Source organism: Bombina bombina, chromosome 5 (assembly GCF_027579735.1).
Source record: "Bombina bombina isolate aBomBom1 chromosome 5, aBomBom1.pri, whole genome shotgun sequence".
Classification (NCBI taxonomy): Eukaryota; Metazoa; Chordata; class Amphibia; order Anura; family Bombinatoridae; genus Bombina; species Bombina bombina.
In genome coordinates this window covers 171,653,776-171,671,214 of record NC_069503.1, presented here as the reverse complement: position 1 = coordinate 171,671,214, position 17,439 = coordinate 171,653,776, and the positions used below count along the sequence as shown (strand labels likewise).

General features: G+C 39.4%; 1 protein-coding gene across 1 annotated transcript in view; it reads right to left on the bottom strand.

Annotated features, from left to right (window-relative positions):
- Window positions 1–17,439, bottom strand: part of LOC128660139 (sodium channel protein type 4 subunit alpha-like) — a 659,663-nt gene that overhangs the window by 299,170 nt on the left and 343,054 nt on the right. Inside the window, 2 exon segments of the mRNA XM_053713786.1 lie at window positions 279–517; window positions 14,616–14,748. Of these exon segments, the coding sequence (XP_053569761.1) occupies window positions 279–517; window positions 14,616–14,748 (372 nt within the window).

The window sequence follows — 17,439 nt, the reverse complement described above, 5'->3', positions numbered from 1 at the left end:
GAGCGCAAATATCGATTTCGCAGAAACGATATTTTGCGCTCAACTTCTAATCTGGCCCTAAATGTGTTACCAATAAAATATGGAAACAAAATATGACCACCTTAGGAAAATGTGGGAAATTTCACAGCCCTGAAAAGTACAGCAGCAACATTGTATCTTAGAAATAGTTTTTACTTGAAAATACAGAATTAGACTTCTGTTTGTATTAAATGAAAATCTGAGGTTCTACAAAAAAAAGTCAAGTAAAGGAAAGTGCAAAATATGTGGAAAATACTTACATAGTTGCCCACTGATAGCATGTCGCTAAACTCAGGTGTCATGTCGTAATGCTCAAGCGCCATAAAAACTGTATTTAGAACAATACAAATAGTAATCGCCAAATCTATAAAGGGATCCATGACGACAAACTTCACTCCTTTCTTAATTTCAAGCCACAATGTACAACAGTCCCAAATAAGGTGTCTTTCAGCAAAATGCATCCAACACGGAGGACATTTCTGACGTGATTCCTCTAGTTCTAAAAAAAATGTAAAAAATAAAATCATGCTTATAACTGTGTAAACAAAAACTACTTTCATCAATAAATATATAACAATGTGCAAAAATATAAACATGAATTGAATCTTTGTGTATTAATAAAATTAACATGTTTGATATTCATTATGGATTACTATGGACAGTTCATATTCTTGTTATAAAATTTGTCAGAGTTGCTTCTAATTTAATGCTTAAAATAAAATATATATCGAGCTCAAAATACATTTGGTTATTTAACTGGCAAAAATAATTTTTTGTGTAATATTTGACTTTGTTGCTTTTTTGAAGTGTACAGTGATATTGCTTGTGGATTTTTGATAATTATATATATAACTAGTCGATAAGCCTGCAGTCTCATTTTTGTTTTAGCTACAGATGTAGAAACAACCTATTTTGTAACTCAGAGAGCAGTCTTTTGTGGTGACGGAACCACCCTGTCATTTTCGGAAGGGCAGTCTATTGTGGTGACGAAACCACCCTGCCATTTTTGGAATCCACCTGGATGCAGCGTGAATTCCAAAAATGGCAGGGTGGTGAAAGAATCTCTCCCCACTCTTTTGCTCTCTCTCTCCCCTCTCTTTTGCTCTCTCTCTCTCCTCTCTTTTGCTCTCTTTTGCTCTCTCTCTCCCCTCTCTTTTACTCTCTCTCTCTTCCCCTCTCTTTTGCGCTCTCTTTCCCTCTCTCTTTTGCTCTCTCCCCCTCTCTTTTGCTCTCTCCCCCTGCATCCAGGTGGATTCCGAAAATGGCAGGGTGGTTCCATCACCACAATAGACCGCCCTTCCGAAAATGTCAGGGATTCTTTTACCACCCCTTTTGCTCTCCCTCTCCCTTTTCTTTTGATCTCTCCCCCCTCTCTTTTGCTCTCTCTCCCACCTCTTTTGCTCTCCATCTCCCCTCTCTTTTGCTCTCTCCCCCCTCTCTTTTGCTCTCTCTCTCTCCAATCTTTTTTGCTCTCTCTCTTCCCTCTATTTTGCTCTCTCTCTCCCCTCTATTTTGCTCTCTCCAGCTCTAATTTGTTCTCTCTCTCCCCCTCGCTTTTGCTCTCTCTCTCCCCCTCTCTTTTGCTCTCTCTCTCCCCCTCGCTTTTGCGCTCTCTTTCCCCTCTCTTTTGGTCTCTTCCCCCTCTCTTTTGCGCTCTCTCTCCCCCTCTCTTTTGCTCTCTTTCGCCCCTTTCTTTTGCTCTCTCCCCCCTCTCTTTTGCTCTCCCTCTCTTTTGCTCTCTCCCCCCTCTCTTTTGCTCTCCCCTCTCTTTTGCTCTCGCTCCCCCCTCTCATTTGCTCTTTCTCTCTCTCCCTCTCATTTGCTTTCTCTCCCCCTCTCTTTTGCTCTCTCTCCCCCCTCTCTTTTGCTCTCTCTCCCCCCTCTCTTTGCTCTCTCTCCCCCCTCTCGTTTGCTCTCTCTCCCCCTCTCATTTGCTTTCCCTCTCCCCTTTCTTTTACTCTCTCTCCCCCCTCTCTTTTGCTCTCTCTCACCCCCTTTCTTTTGCTCTCTCCCCCCTCTCTTTTGCTCTCCCTCTCTTTTGCTCTCTCCCCCTCTCTTTTGCTCTCCCCTCTCTTTTGTTCTCCCTCCCCCCTCTCATTTGCTCTCTCTCCCCTCTCATTTGCTCTCTCTCTCCCCTCTCTTTTGCTCTCTCTCCCCCCTCTCTTTTGCTCTCTCTCCCCCCTCTCTTTTGCTCTCTCTCCCCCCTCTCTTTTGCTCTCTCTCCCCCCTCTCTTTTGCTCTCTCTCCCCCTCTCGTTTGCTTTCCATCTCCCCTCTCTTTTACTCTCTCTCCCCCCTCTCTTTTGCTCTCTCTCTCCCCCGTCTCTTTTGCTCTTCATTTCCCCTCTTTTTTGCTCTCTCTCCCCCCTCTCTTTTGCTCTCTCTCCCCTCTCATTTACTCTCTCTCTCCCCTCTCTTTTGCTCTCCCCTCTCTTTTGCTCTCTCTCCCCTCTCTTTTGCTCTCTCTCCAGCTCTCATTTGCTCTCTCTCTCCCCCTCTCTTTTGCTCTCTCTCCCCCCCCCTCTCTTTTGCGCTCTTTCCTCCTCTCTTTTGCTTTCTCCACCCTCTCTTTTGCTCTCTCTCTCTCCCCCTCTCTTTTGCTCTCTCCCCCCTCTCTTTTGCTCTCCCTCTCCCCCCTCTATTTTGCTCTCTCCCCCCCTCTCTTTTGCTCTCCCTCCCCCCTCTCATTTGCTCTCTCTCTCTGCCCCCTCATTTGCTCTCTCTCTCCCCTCTCATTTGCTCTCTCTCCCCCTCTCTTTTGCTCTCTCTCTCTCTCCCCTCTCATTTGCTCTCTCCCCCCCTCTCTTTTGCTCTCTCTCCCCCCTCTCTTTTGCTCTCTCTCAACCCTCTCTCTTGCTCTCTCTCTCCCCTCTCTTTTGCTCTCTCTCTCCCTTCTCTTTTGCTCTCTCTCCAGCTCTCATTTGCTCTCTCTCTCTCTCCTCTCTCTTTTGCTCTCCCTCTCCCATCTCTCTTTTGATCTCCCTCTCCCCTCTCTTTTGCTCTCTCCCCCCTTCTATTTTGGTCTCTCTCACCCTGTCCTTTTTTTTTAAATTGGGGCACTCCCACTGCCTCCCCTTCCCTGCTGAGCCGCCCACCCGCCACCCGCCCACACCTCCCACCAGCACCAGCAGAAGATCGTTACAGACGGTGACACACACAGTGTTACCGTCTGTAACGATCAGGCATCTGGCCTCATATGGAGGCAGAGCACCAATCACGCTCCATATGCGGCAGATGCCTGAAGCTTCAGAAGCTCCAGCTCTCAGCTGTTATGTTACAGCTGGGAGTTGTAGCTCCTGAAGCTGTCTGTCGCCGCGAGGCGGCTGCGCGCGCATCCAACATTACTTTGAGGATGCGTGCGCAACTGCCCGCGGCGACGGACATTACAAACACAATTATAGTATAGATATATATATATGCTCTTTATTGATATTTAATGTCAGACGGACATGATCCGCTGTAGCGGATCATGTCCGCCCGACATCGCTAAATGCTAAATTAACATTCCACAACAATTTCTGATCGGGATGATTGCAGTCCGCCACCTCTTGTTTCCAGCGATCTGGAAACATCGGGGGTGGATTGCAGTATCCGCTGCATGATAAATCTACCCCTATGTGTATAAATACAGGTAGAAACCCCATTATCGGAATAGTTTAGATTTGGGAATATTTGCATCTGTAAAATGGTACAGCTTGGAGAGGGGATGGAACCAAGTGTCATTTAAGCAATATTTACATGTCATTATACAGCTTATACATGTAACCTAAAGGTAGTTTTATATCATTTTAATACTTTTGTATAGTACCAGGCAAATGCCCGGTGGGCTGGGGCTGGTTGCAGGCCCAGATTAGCGTAGAGGCTATTGGAGCTGTAGCTCCACGCCCGCGCTTCTAAATAAGCCCATGACATTTGAAGTAACTTTTTTTTAAATCAGGTGGTAGGTGGAATATTGTGCTAAAAAGTTTTGGAAGTGGCCACGGTCCCTACATATCCCCTGCGAGTCAGCGGACGCTCTATCTGGGATTGTCTGGCCGGCCTCAAGCAGCTGCAGCTCTTAGTCAGAGGAGCATTGGAACAGCCGCCCGCCTTTACGCTGCTTACTAGCAACTTTCAAGCCACAGTGCATAGCAACACTGGCCCTGGTGAGCGTGGCAGCTTTATTGACAATGCCTAAGTTGCTAGTAAGCAGCATAAAGGCGGGCGGCTGTTCCAATGCTCCTCAGTCCTCACAGTGATTAGCATCCATCAGTAGCAGGTGCAGCAGACTATCTAATACCGCAGCAATAAGATACCTCTCTCTGTCTATATATATATATATATATATATATATATATTTATATATATATATATATATATATATATATATATGTTAGAATTCATTCATCCAGAAGCACTGCACTCACCGGATTTTCATTGAATAAAATGTCCTTATTAATACAAAGATAAAAAAAATATATCTTTGTATTAATAAAGGACATTTTATTCAATGAAAATCCGGTAAATGCAGTGCTTATGTTCTGGATGAATGGATTCTAACCTGGTTATTTTCTATACAGCACCCCGGTACTCAATATTCAGGATTGGTGAGTGCATTCGTTTGGACTATGCTCTATATATATATATATATATATATATATATATATATATATATATATATATATATAGTTGGCAAATAAGAGAGAATAATAGAGGAGGGATGGAGAAAGTGAACATAAATAACCTAAAAGAGAGACAAAAAAGTAAGAGGAGAGACAGCGATCTCCCCTTATGTGTATAATGATATAAAAGAGGCTCCACTAAATACTTCCACTCCAATTTAGTTTTTAAACCTGGTCATTTAGATTACTATATCAGGGACCATCAGCAAGGAAATCAGCAGTCATCATATCTAAATATAACCAGAGATGGAAGACAATATGAGAACTGAAGATATATTTATTTTCATGTCTAATTTACTATTCACAAAAGTGAAGGGTCCTTTTGATGAAAATTACTCTGAAGGTCACACAGTATTGTGGTTTATGAAATAATAATAAATGCACTGTCTTATCTAGGTTTAACCACTACAAGAAAAAATAGCAACGCCAATCACTGCTGTTCTACACTTAAGACTTCTTCACGTAAACTGCCCAATTACTAGTGAGTCACTGTGACAGTACACTCAGAGTGAAGCATTTCTGCACATCCTGACTACTTTAATTCAAGGAAAAATGTCCCTGTGTCTGAACATACTGCAAGATAACAGTCACACTTTAGTCCCTCAGAACAGAGCAGCTTCCTACAAATGCCAAGGACTTGACTCACTTAATAGTATACTGTAACATTTTGATTCATGCAAACATATTGTGCTAATTCTACTTGAGTCCCCTTTACAAAGCTTCTGGCGCATGTGTCCAGAAACCCAATGTAAAGGGTCATGTAAAAAAAAACAATTTCATAATATTACTTTCTTTTTCTTTTGAAAAACGGATGTGTTCCTGTATGATTTGTCATGGTCTGCCAATAAAGCAGTGAGGCATGAAACCGAAAACCTTTTTTTTCTTAATTCACACAGAGCATAACATGTTTAAAATGTTTTCAAATTAATTAAATGATCAAATTTGCTTTGCTCTTATGGTATTCTTTGCTGAATAGCATATCTAGGTAGGTAGCATTCAAACACCACTGCCATCTAGTGCTCTTGCCAATATATAACTGTAAAAAGTACTCTTGCTGTCATAAAGTGCTTCAGACACGTGCACACTCCTGAGCCTTCCTACCTGCTTTTCAACAAAGACTATCAAGATAACTAAGTACATTTGACAATAGAAGTACAGTGGAAAGTTTTTAAAAATGTATCCTCTATTGGAAAAAAATTTCGGCTAGATTTAGAGTTTTGTCGGTAAAGACGCGCGTAGCTAACGCCGCTTTTTTTCCCAACGCACCCATTTAGAGTTGTCTGAGGGGCTGCGTTAGGCTCCAAAAAGAGTGCATTGAGCCTAATGTACCGCCACTTCAACCCTCAATACCAGCGCTGCTTACGGTAGCAGTAAGCAGCTAGAATGTGCTTGTACACAATTCCCCCATAGGAAACAATAAGGCAGTTTGGGCTGAAAAATAACCTAACACCTGCAAAACGCAGCCCCATTGTTTGCTATGGGGAAACACTTTCTAAGTCTGCACCTACCACCCTAACATGAACCATGAGTCTAAACACCCCTAACCTTACACTTATTAACCCCTAATCTGCCTCCCCAGCTATCGCTGACACCTGCATTATATTATTAACCCCTAATCTGCCGCTCCGTACACCGCCGCAACCTACATTATACCTATGTACCCCTAATCTGCTGCCCCTAACATCGCCGACCCCTATATTATATTTATTAACCCTTAATCTGCCCCCCCCCAACGTCACCGCTACCTTACTTACACTTATTAACCCCAAATCTGCTGACCGGACCTCGCCGCTACTTTAAAGTTATTAACCCCTAAACCGCCGCACTCCCGCCTCGCAAACCCTATAATAAATAGTATTAACCCCTAATCTGCCCTCCCTAACATCGCCGCCACCTAACTTCAAGTATTAACCCCTAATCTGCCGACCGGACCTCGCCGCTACTATAATAAATGTATTAACCCCTAAAGCTAAGTCTAACCCTAACACCCCCCTAAATTAAATATAATTTTAATCTAACGAAATAAATTAAATATTATTAACTAAAGTATTCCTATTTAAAACTAAATACTTACCTGTAAAATAAACCCTAATATAGCTACAATATAACTAATAATTATATTGTAGCTATTTTAGGATTTATATTTATTTTACAGGCAACTTTGTATTTATTTTAACTAGGTACAATAGCTATTAAATAGTTATTTACTATTTAATAGCTACCTAGTTAAAATAATTACAAAATTACCTGTAAAATAAATTCTAACGTAAGTTACAATTAAACCTATCACTACACTATCAATAAATAAATTAAATCAATTAACTACAAGTACCTACAATTACCTACAATTAAATAAACTAAACTACAAAAAAACAACAACACTAAATTACAAAAAATAAAAAAAGATTACAAGACTTTTAAGCTAATTACACCTACTCTAAGCCCCCTAATAAAATAACAAAGCCCCCCAAAATAATAAAGGTCCCTACCCTATTCTAAATTAAAAAGTAACCAGCTCTTTTACCAGCCCTTAAAAGGGCTTTTTGCGGGGCATGCCCCAAAGTAAACAGCTCTTTTGCCTGTAAAAAAAAACACAATACCACCCCCCAACATTACAACCCACCACCCACATACCCCTACTCTAACCCAAACCCCCCTTAAATAAACCTAACACTACCCCCTGAAGATCTCCCTACCTTGAGTCGTGTAAGGTTAGGGGTGTTTAGACTCATGGTTCATGTTAGGGTGTTAGGTGCAGACTTAGAAAGTGTTTCCCCATAGCAAACAATGGGGCTGCGTTAGGAGCTGAACGCTGCTTTTTTGCAGGTGTTAGGTTATTTTTCAGCCCAAACTGCCCCATTGTTTCCTATGGGGGAATCGTGCACAAGCACGTTTTAGCTGCTTACTGCTACCGTAAGCAGCGCTGGTATTGAGGGTTGAAGTGACGGTACATTAGGCTCAACGCACTCTTTTTGGAGCCTAACGCAGCCCCTCAGACAACTCTAAATGGGTGCGTTGGGAAAAAAGCGGCGTTAGCTACGCGGGTCTTTACCGACAAAACTCTGATCGGAACAGCCAATAGAATGCAAGCTCAATCTGATTGGCTGATTGGATCAGCCAATCCGATTGAACTTGAATCTGATTGGCTGATTCAATCAGCCAATCAGATTTTTCCTACCTTAATTCCGATTGGCTGATAGAATCCTATCAGCCAATCGGAATTCGAGGGACGCCATATTGGATGACGTCACTTAAAGGAACCTTCATTCGTCGGTAGTCGTCGGAAGGAAGATGATGTTCCGCGCCGGAGGTCTTGAAGATGGAGCTGCTCCTCGTCGGATGGATGAAGATAGAAGATGCCGCTTGGATGAAGATGTCTGCCGGTCCGGATGTCCTCTTCTGCCCAGATAGGATTAAGACTTCTGCCGCTCCGGATGTCCTCTTTTGGTCCATCGGTGCCCGGCTGGGTGAACACGACTCAAGGTAGGGAGATCTTCAGGGGGGTAGTGTTAGGTTTATTTAAGGGGGGTTTGGGTTAGAGTAGGGGTATGTGGGTGGTGGGTTGTAATGTTGGGGGTAGTATTGTGTTTTATTTTACAGGCAAAAGAGCTGTTTACTTTGGGGCATGCCCCGCAAAAAGCCCATTTAAGGGCTGGTAAAAGAGCTGGTTACTTTTTAATTTAGAATAGGGTAGGGACCTTTATTATTTTGGGGGGCTTTGTTATTTTATTAGGGGGCTTAGAGTAGGTGTAATTAGCTTAAAATTCTTGTAATCTTTTTTTATTTTTTGTAATTTAGTGTTTGTTTTTTTGTAATTTAGTTTAGTTTATTTAATTGTAGGTAATTGTAGGTACTTGTAGTTAATTTATTTAATTTATTTATTGATAGTGTAGTGTTAGGTTTAATTGTAACTTAGGTTAGGATTTATTTTACAGGTAATTTTGTAATTATTTTAACTAGGTAGCTATTAAATAGTAAATAACTATTTAATAGCTATTGTACATAGTTAAAATAAATACAAAGTTGCCTGTAAAATAAATATAAATTCTAAAATAGCTACAATATAATTATTCGTTATATTGTAGCTATATTAGGGTTTATTTTACAGGCAAGTATTTAGATTTAAATAGGAATACTTTAGTTAATAATATTTAATTTATTTCGTTAGATTAAAATTATATTTAATTTAGGGGGGGTGTTAGGGTTAGGGTTAGACTTAGCTTTAGGGGTTAATACATTTATTATAGTAGCGGCGAGGTCCGGTCGGCAGATTAGGAGTTAATACTTGAAGTTAGGTGGCGGCGATGTTAGGGAGGGCAGATTAGGGGTTAATAAACCGGGAGTGCGGCGGTTTAGGGGTTAATAACTTTATTAGATTAGCGGCGAGGTCCGGTCGGCAGATTTGGGGTTAATAAGTGTAGGTAAGGTAGCGGCGACGTTGGGGGGGGCAATTTAGGGGTTAATAAATATAATATAGGGGTCGGCGATGTTAGGGGCAGCAGATTAGGGGTTCATAGGGATAATGTAGGTGACGGCGGTGTGCGGTCGGCAGATTAGGAGTTAAAAATATTTACTATAGAGGCAACGATGTGGGGGGACCTCGGTTTAGGGGTACATAGGTAGTTTATGGGTGTTAGTGTACTTTAGAGCACAGTAGTTAAGAGCTTTATAAACCGGCGTTAGCCCAGAAAGCTCTTAACTACTGACTTTTTTCTGCGGCTGGAGTCTTGTCGGTAGAGGGTCTACTGCTCACTTCAGCCAAGACTCTAAATACCAGCGTTAGGAAGATCCCATTGAAAAGATAGGATACGCAATTGACGTAAGGGGATTTACGGTATGGAAAAGTCTCGGCTGGAAAGTGAGCATTAGACCCTTACCTACACGACTCTAAATACCAGCGGCCAACCAAAACCAGCGTTAGGACCCATTAACGCTGCTTTTGACGGCTAACGCAGAATTTTAAATCTAGCCGTTTCTTTAAGGTACAGAGGCATGTCCTGTTAGCTTGAAAATTAAAATAAACAGCTTTAACCTTTTTCATGCAAAAAAAAATAAATATATTTCTAACATATTTAAAGGGACATTGTACACTAGATTTTGTACACTAGATTTTTCTTTGCATACATTTTTTGGAGATGATTCATTTATATAGCCCATCTGGAAGTGTTTTTGTAAAAATGTATTGTTTTGCTTATTTTTAAATAACATTATGCTGATTTTCAGTTTCCTAACCAAGCCCCAATGTTTTAGATGTATACTGATGTCTACAGACTGTTTCTGTATTATAGATCTTTTCATATGCGGGGGGGGGGCTGCTCTCACCTTTCAGCTGGTGTTCAAGGCTAACCTCATCAACAGAAGCTAAATTGGGAGCTTCTAATTAAGTTTTTTAAAGGTGTTAAATTGGATTTCTATATCAGTATTTGTGCATATTATTCTTTATATGTAGTGTCTATTAGCGATGCAGCTAAATGAAAATGAGTGTATACTGTCCCTTTTAAATATAACCTTCCATATGCATGATAGAACACTTTAGGTTTTTTTCCACTTAAGAAAACATACATAATAAAACTGAGGTATTAATTTAGGTTTAGAATAAAAGTTTGTAAAAATGTTATTGTTGTGTCTGTAGATACCACATGTTATGGCAACCGCAGCTTACATCATCTAAATATCTTCACCTAGATTACGAGTTTTAGCGTTAGAGGCTGTGCGGTGCTATGAGCAGTTTATGCTCACCCGCTCACTACAGGACAGCGCTGGTATTACAAGTTTTTACAAACCAGACAAGAAGTGAGCTTGAGCAAAATTGCCGGCTGAAAAAAAGTCTAACACCTCAAAAAAGCAGTGTAAAAACTCCTTAATGCAGGCCCCATTGATTCCTATGGGGAAATAAAATTTATGTTTACACCTAACACCCTAACATGAACCCTGAGTCTAAACACCCCTAATCTTACACTTATTAACCCCTAATCTGCCGTCCCCGACATCGCCAAGCACCTACATTATATTATTAACCCCTAATCTGCTGCTCCGACACCGCACCACCTACATTATACTTATAGAACCCCTATTCTGCTGCCCCCAACATCGCCGACACCTAGATAATATTTAATTAACCCCTAATCTGCCGCCCCCAATGTCGCCACGCCACTATAATAAACATATTAACCCCTAAACCGCCGCGCTCTCCCCGGCATCGCAAACATAGTTAAGATATTATTAACCCCTAATCTCCCGGCCCTAACATTGCCGCCACCTACCTACATTTATTAACACCTAATCGAGCCGTCCCCAGACGTTGCCTGCCACTATACTAAATGTATAAACCCCTAAACCTAAGTCTAACCCTAACCCTAACACCCACTAACTTTAAATATATTAAAAGAAATCTAAATCAAAATTCCTATCATTAACTAAATAATTCCTATTTAAAACTAAATAGTTACCTATAAAATAAACCCAAGCTAGCTACAATGATAACTAATGGTTACATTGTAGCTAGATAAGGGATTTATTTTTATTTTACAGGCAAGTTTGGTATTTTATTTTAACTAGGTAGAATAGTATTAAATAGTTATTAACTATTTAATAACTACCTGAGCTAAAATAAATACAAAGTTACCTGTAAAGATAAAACCTAACCTAAGTTACAATTACAGCCTAACCCACTTACACTAGTAATTAAATTATTTCCCTAAATTAAATGAGCAATTAAATAAAATTATCTAAAGTTACAGAAACAAACAAATACTAAATTACAAGGAAAATAATAAACAAATTACAAGATTTTTAAACTAATTACACCTAATCTATATCCCCCTAACAAAATAAAAAAGCCCCCCCCAATATAAAAAAGCCCTACCCTACACTAAATTACAAATAGCCCTTAAGAAGGGGCCGTTTTGCGGGCATTGCCGGTCCAATAGTAATCAGCTCTTTTACCTGCAAGAAAAAATTACAAATCCCCCCCCAAACATTAAAACCCACAACCCACACAAGCCAACCCTACTCTAAAACCCACCCCAATACCCCCCTTAAAAAAACCTAAAGCACTAACCCCTTGAAGATCACCTTACTTCGGATGAAAGTCTTCATCCAACTGGGCCGAAGTCCTCAACGAAGCTGGAGGAGAGTCTTCATCCAAGCCGGGCGAAGTGGTCCTCCAGACGGGGCAGAAAGTCTTCATCCAGACGGCATCTTCTATCTTCAATTCATCCGGGCGCGGAGCGGGTCCATCTTCAAGACATCCAACGCGGAGCGATCCTCTTCATCCGACGGCTAACACAGAATGAAGGTACCTTTAAGTGATGTCATCCAAGATGGCGTCCCTTCAATTCCGATTGGCTGATAGAATCTATCATCCAATCGGAATTAAGGTAGAAAAAAATCCTATTGGCTGATGCAATCAGCCAATAGAATGCGAGCTCAATCCTATTGGCTGATTGGATCCAAGATATGTTCCCTTCAATTCCTATTGCTGATAGAATTCTATCGATCCAATCGGAATTAAGGTAGAAAAAAATCCTATTGGCTGATGCAATCAGCCAATAGGATTGAAGTTTCAAACCTATTGGCTGATCCAATCGAGCCAATAGAATGTGAGCTCAATCCTATTGGCTGATTGGATCAGCCAATAGGATTGAACTTCAATCCTATTGGTTGATTGCATCAGCCAATAGGAGTTTTTTCTACCTTAAATTCCGATTGGATGATAGAATTCTAGTCAGCCAATCGGAATTGAAGGGACGCCATCTTGGATGACGTCACTTAAAGGTACCTTCATTCTGTGTTAGCCTCGATGAAGAGGATGCTCCGCGTCGGATGTCTTGAAGATGGACCTGCTCCACGCCGGATGGATGAAGATAGAAGATGCCGTCTGGATGAAGACTTCTGCCCGTCTGGAGGACCACTTCGCCCAGCTTGGATGAAGACTTCTCCCGGCTTCGTTGAGGACTTCGGCCCGGTTGGATGAAGACATCTCCCGGTAAGGTGATCTTCAAGGAGTTAGGTGTTAGTTTTTTTTTTTAAGGGGGTATTGGGTGGGGTTTTAGAGTAGGGTTGGTTGTGTGGGTGGTGGGTTTAATGTTGGGGGGGATTTGTAATTTTTTTACAGGTAAAAGAGCTGATTACTTTGTGGCAATGCCCCGCAAAAGGCCATTTTAAGGGCTATTTGTAATTTAGTGTAGGGTAGGGCTTTTTTTATTTTGGGGGGGGGGCTTTTTTATTATGTTAGGGGGATTAGATTAGGTGTAATTAGTTTAAAAATCTGTAATTTGTTTATTATTTTCTGTAATTTAGTGTATGTTTGTTTTTGTACTTTAGCTAATTTTATTTAATTGTATTTAATTGTATTTAATTTAGGGAATTAATTTATTTATAGTGTAGTGTTTAGGTGTAATTGTAACTTAGGTTAGGTTTTATTTTACAGGTACTTTTGTTCTTTATTTTAGCTAGGTAGTTATTAAATAGTTAATAACTATTTAATAACTATTGTACCTAGTTAAAATAAATACAAACTTGCCTGTAAAATAAAAATAAACCCTAAGCTAGATACAATGTTCAACTATTTAGTTATATTGTAGCTAGCTTAGTGTTTATTTTATAGGTAAGTATTAGGTTTTAAATAGGAATAATTTAGTTAATTATAGGAATTTTATTTTGATTTATTGTAATTATATTTACGTTAGGGTGGGGTTAGGGTTAGATCTTAGATTTAGGGGTTAATAACTTTAATATAGTGCGGCGATGTTGGGGCGGCATGATTAGAGGGTTAATAAATGTATGTAGGTGTCAGCAATGTTTGGGACGTCAGATTAGGGGGTTAATAATATTTAACTAATGGAGTAGCGAGGCGGGAGTGCGGCAGTTTAGGGGTTAATATATTATTATATGGCGGGTGATGTCCGGTTCGGCAGATTAGGTGTTAAAAATTTAATTTTAGTGTTTGCGATGTGGGGGGGGGGGGCTCGGTTTAGGGGTTAAGTATGTAGTTTTATGGGTGTTAGTGTACTTCTTAAGCACTTTATTTAAGAGTTTTTATGCTACGCGTTTATACCATAAAACTCTTAACTACTGGGACTGTTAAAATGCGGTACTAGTCTTGACAGGTGAGGGTGTACCGCTCACTTTTTGTCAGACTTGTAATACCGCGCTATGCAAGTCCCATTGAAAAAATAGGATACGCAATTACGTAAGTGGATTTGCGGTATTTCCAAGTCTGGCCAAAAAGAGTAGCGGTAGACCTGTACCTGCAAGACTCGTAATACCCAGCGTGGCGTTAAAAAAAACCGCATTAGCACCGGCCAACGCAGCTTTTTAAGCCTAACGCAAAACTCTAGCCACTTGTGTGCATAAAGAAAATAATTGGGGTTACAGCTTGTAAAACAAACACATAATTTAAAAAAAAAAATCATTAAACATAAACACAATATTTTTATCATCTAGGAACATATGATCAGCTGTGGAGCTGAACTGCTGGGACCATAGCTGAACACATCTGCTGAGCCAATGACAAAAGACATATATGCATAGCCACCAATACCTATCTTGCTCCCATTCCTGCTCCTTAGCATATCTAGGTAGGCTTTTTCAACAAACTATACAATTTAAAAATCTCTTAAAATTGCATGATCTATCTGAACCATAAAAAGTTTTAACTTTGACCTTTTCCATTTAATTGTAAATAAATAACTACTTTATTTTAGATAGAGAAAAGGAACAATAAAACAACTGACAATACTGAAAACGCTTCTGCATAAGGGAGTGAGCGGCTCATTGTAAATCTGAACTAAATATCTTTATTGAGACAAAGACAACACAAATATTATGTAACTCAATGCTTTGCTGCGATAATGTTACTGTAAACCAGTTCCCACCTGCCGGCACCATGTCATCCTGTATATTGTTAGTGTTTTGTTACAAAGCGTTGTTTTACCTTCAATGGCATCCGTGAGGATACTGACTGCGCTGACGGCTCTCTGTCTCTGAAACGGCTGATCCGGATAATCCACTGAGAGGCGATGAGGCATCAGAAGTTGCATCTTACTCATCTCTAAATCTGAAGGGCTCTGTTAAAGCAAGAAGGTGAATTACTGTAAATCAGTGGGGATCTTAAGTATTGTCTATTGTATTGGTTCTATGTTAAGCAGTTCAAGACTTTAAGGCATTGTTAATACTCAGAATGCTACGGGCACCGTTTACATTTCAGGAAAAAATATACACAGAGGTCAAGGACACAGAAATAGCTAAAATTCCCTGCTCTTAACAGAACCCATGTACCGCGATCAAGCTTGTATTTGTGATACCAGGTACAGCGAAGGATTGCAAAATGGATTAAATAGACTAAAATAAATAAATAAATTACACTTAAAAAAGCAGTCAACACAGTAGATTTGCATACTCAACAAATGCAAGATAACAAGACAATGCAATAGCAATTAGTCTGAACTTCAAATGAGCAGTAGATCTGACAATTTTAAAAGTTGTGTCTATTTCTACTCCCCCTGTACCATGTGACAGTCATCAGCCAATCACAAATGCATACATGCTTGTTCTGTGAATTCTTGCACATGCTCAGTAGGAGCTGGTGACTCAGAAAGTTTAAGTATAAAAAGACTGTGCACATTTTGTTAATAGAAGTAAATTAGAAAGTTGTTTGAAATTGCATGCTCTGTCTCAGTGATTTTAACCTTTTTTTTGCCGTGGCACACTTTTTTACATTAAAAAATCCTGTGGCACACCACCATCCCAAATTTTTTTAAAAATCACACATTGTAGCCTAATACAGCATATATATATATATACACATACACACAAACACACACATACTGTATGTATTGTGCTGTTATGCCATGCCTCCTACAAACTACCCCCTGCACTGGGAGTAAAAAAACAAGCAAAGTTTAAAAAATATGTTACACTGTTTGTTGTCAGTCTGCCGTGGCACACCTGAGGATCTCTCACGGCACACTAGTGTGCCACGGCACACTGGTTGAAAAACACTGCTCTATCTGAATAATCAAAGTTTCTTTTTGACTTGACTGTCCCTTTAAAGAGACATGAAACACAAATTTTGTCTTTCATGATTTAAACCACAATTCCAATTTACTTTTTTTTTTTAATCTAATTTGCTTCATTCTCTTTGTATTCTTTGCTGAAAAGCATATCTAGCTTAGGAGCTGGGAGCCAGCTGCTGATTGGTGTCTGCACACATATGCCTCTTGTTACTGGCTTACCAATGGGTTCAGCTAATTCCCAGTAGAGCATTGCTGCTCATTCAAGAAAGGACACCAAGCAAATAAAGCAACATTTATAATAGAAGCAAATTAGAAAAATATTTACAATTGCATGCTTTACAAATCATGAAAGAAAAAATGGGGGTTTCATGTCCCTTTAAATGACTGACTAAATACAATAGAATTTAATAATTGGCAAATAGACAATAAACAGACAAAGCAATAGAACTTACTTTCAATTTGAAATGACAGTAGAATATTTTCTGGCAGATTTTCAAAATTAATCCAGTTTTTCTTGCCCCTGTATCATGTGACAGCCATCAGCCAATCACAAAAATTCATATATTTATATACTGTGCACTCTTGCACATGCTCAGTAGGAGCTGGAGTCTTAGAAAGTGTGCATATAAAAAAAAGTGCACGTTTTGAAAATGGAAGTATATTGGAAAGTTGTTTTTTTAATTGCACAGTTTATTTGAATCATGAAACTTTAAACTTGACTTCAGTGGCCCTTTAAATTGAGTTGACAAATCATGCAGTTTTAATTAACATTTCAATTTACTTCTATTATCATTTTTGTTTAGTTCTCTTGGTATCCGTTGTTAAATAGAAATCCTAGGTGCCCTCAAGAGTGCATGTCACTAGTCATCTGGCAGCAGTGTTTTCAACAATGTTTATAGCAAGGTTATACATAGTTCCAAATGCTACTGCCACAGAAGGCTAAAGACGCATGCACAATCCTAAACTCCTCTAAGCCTCCTCTTCAACAAAGGATGCCAAAAGAACAAAGCAAATTTGATCATGAAAGTACATTAGAAATGTGTGTAACATTACATGCTCTATCTGAATCATTAAAGGGACAGTAATGTCATAATTAGACATTCAAGATTTAGACAGAGCATACAATTTTAAACAACTTTTCAATTTACTTCTATTATTTAATTTGCTTCCTTCTCTTGTTATCCTTTGCTGAAAGGTTTATCTAGGTAAGCTCAAGAGCAGCAAAGAACCTAGGTTCTAACTGCTGATTGGTGGCTGCATATATACATACTGATTGTTATTGGCTCACCCATGTGTTCAGTTAGAAACCAGTAGTGAATTGCTGCTCCTTCAACAAATGATACAAAGAGAATGAAGCAAATTTGATAATAGAAGTAAACTGGAAAGTTGTTTAAAATTATATGTTCTACCTAAATCACGAAAGAAAATGTTTGGGTTTCATGTCCCTTTAATGTTTAATTTTACTGCTCCCTTTAATGCAGCATGTATGTAAGAAATAATCTTAAAAGTTTCTTCTAACAATATAAAGGAACAGGCACTGTTTGCACGTATCTTCCTGTAAGTAGGGATGGGCGAATGTTTCGAAACATTCGAAAAATGAAACAAAGTTTAACACATTCGTTCATTCAAATCGAATTTCAAATGTTTGTAAAACATTCTAACATTTGTTTAATGTAATAATATTTCTAATGCTTTCTTTAAATGTAATATACAAATTATGCAATATTCTATATAGAAACATTC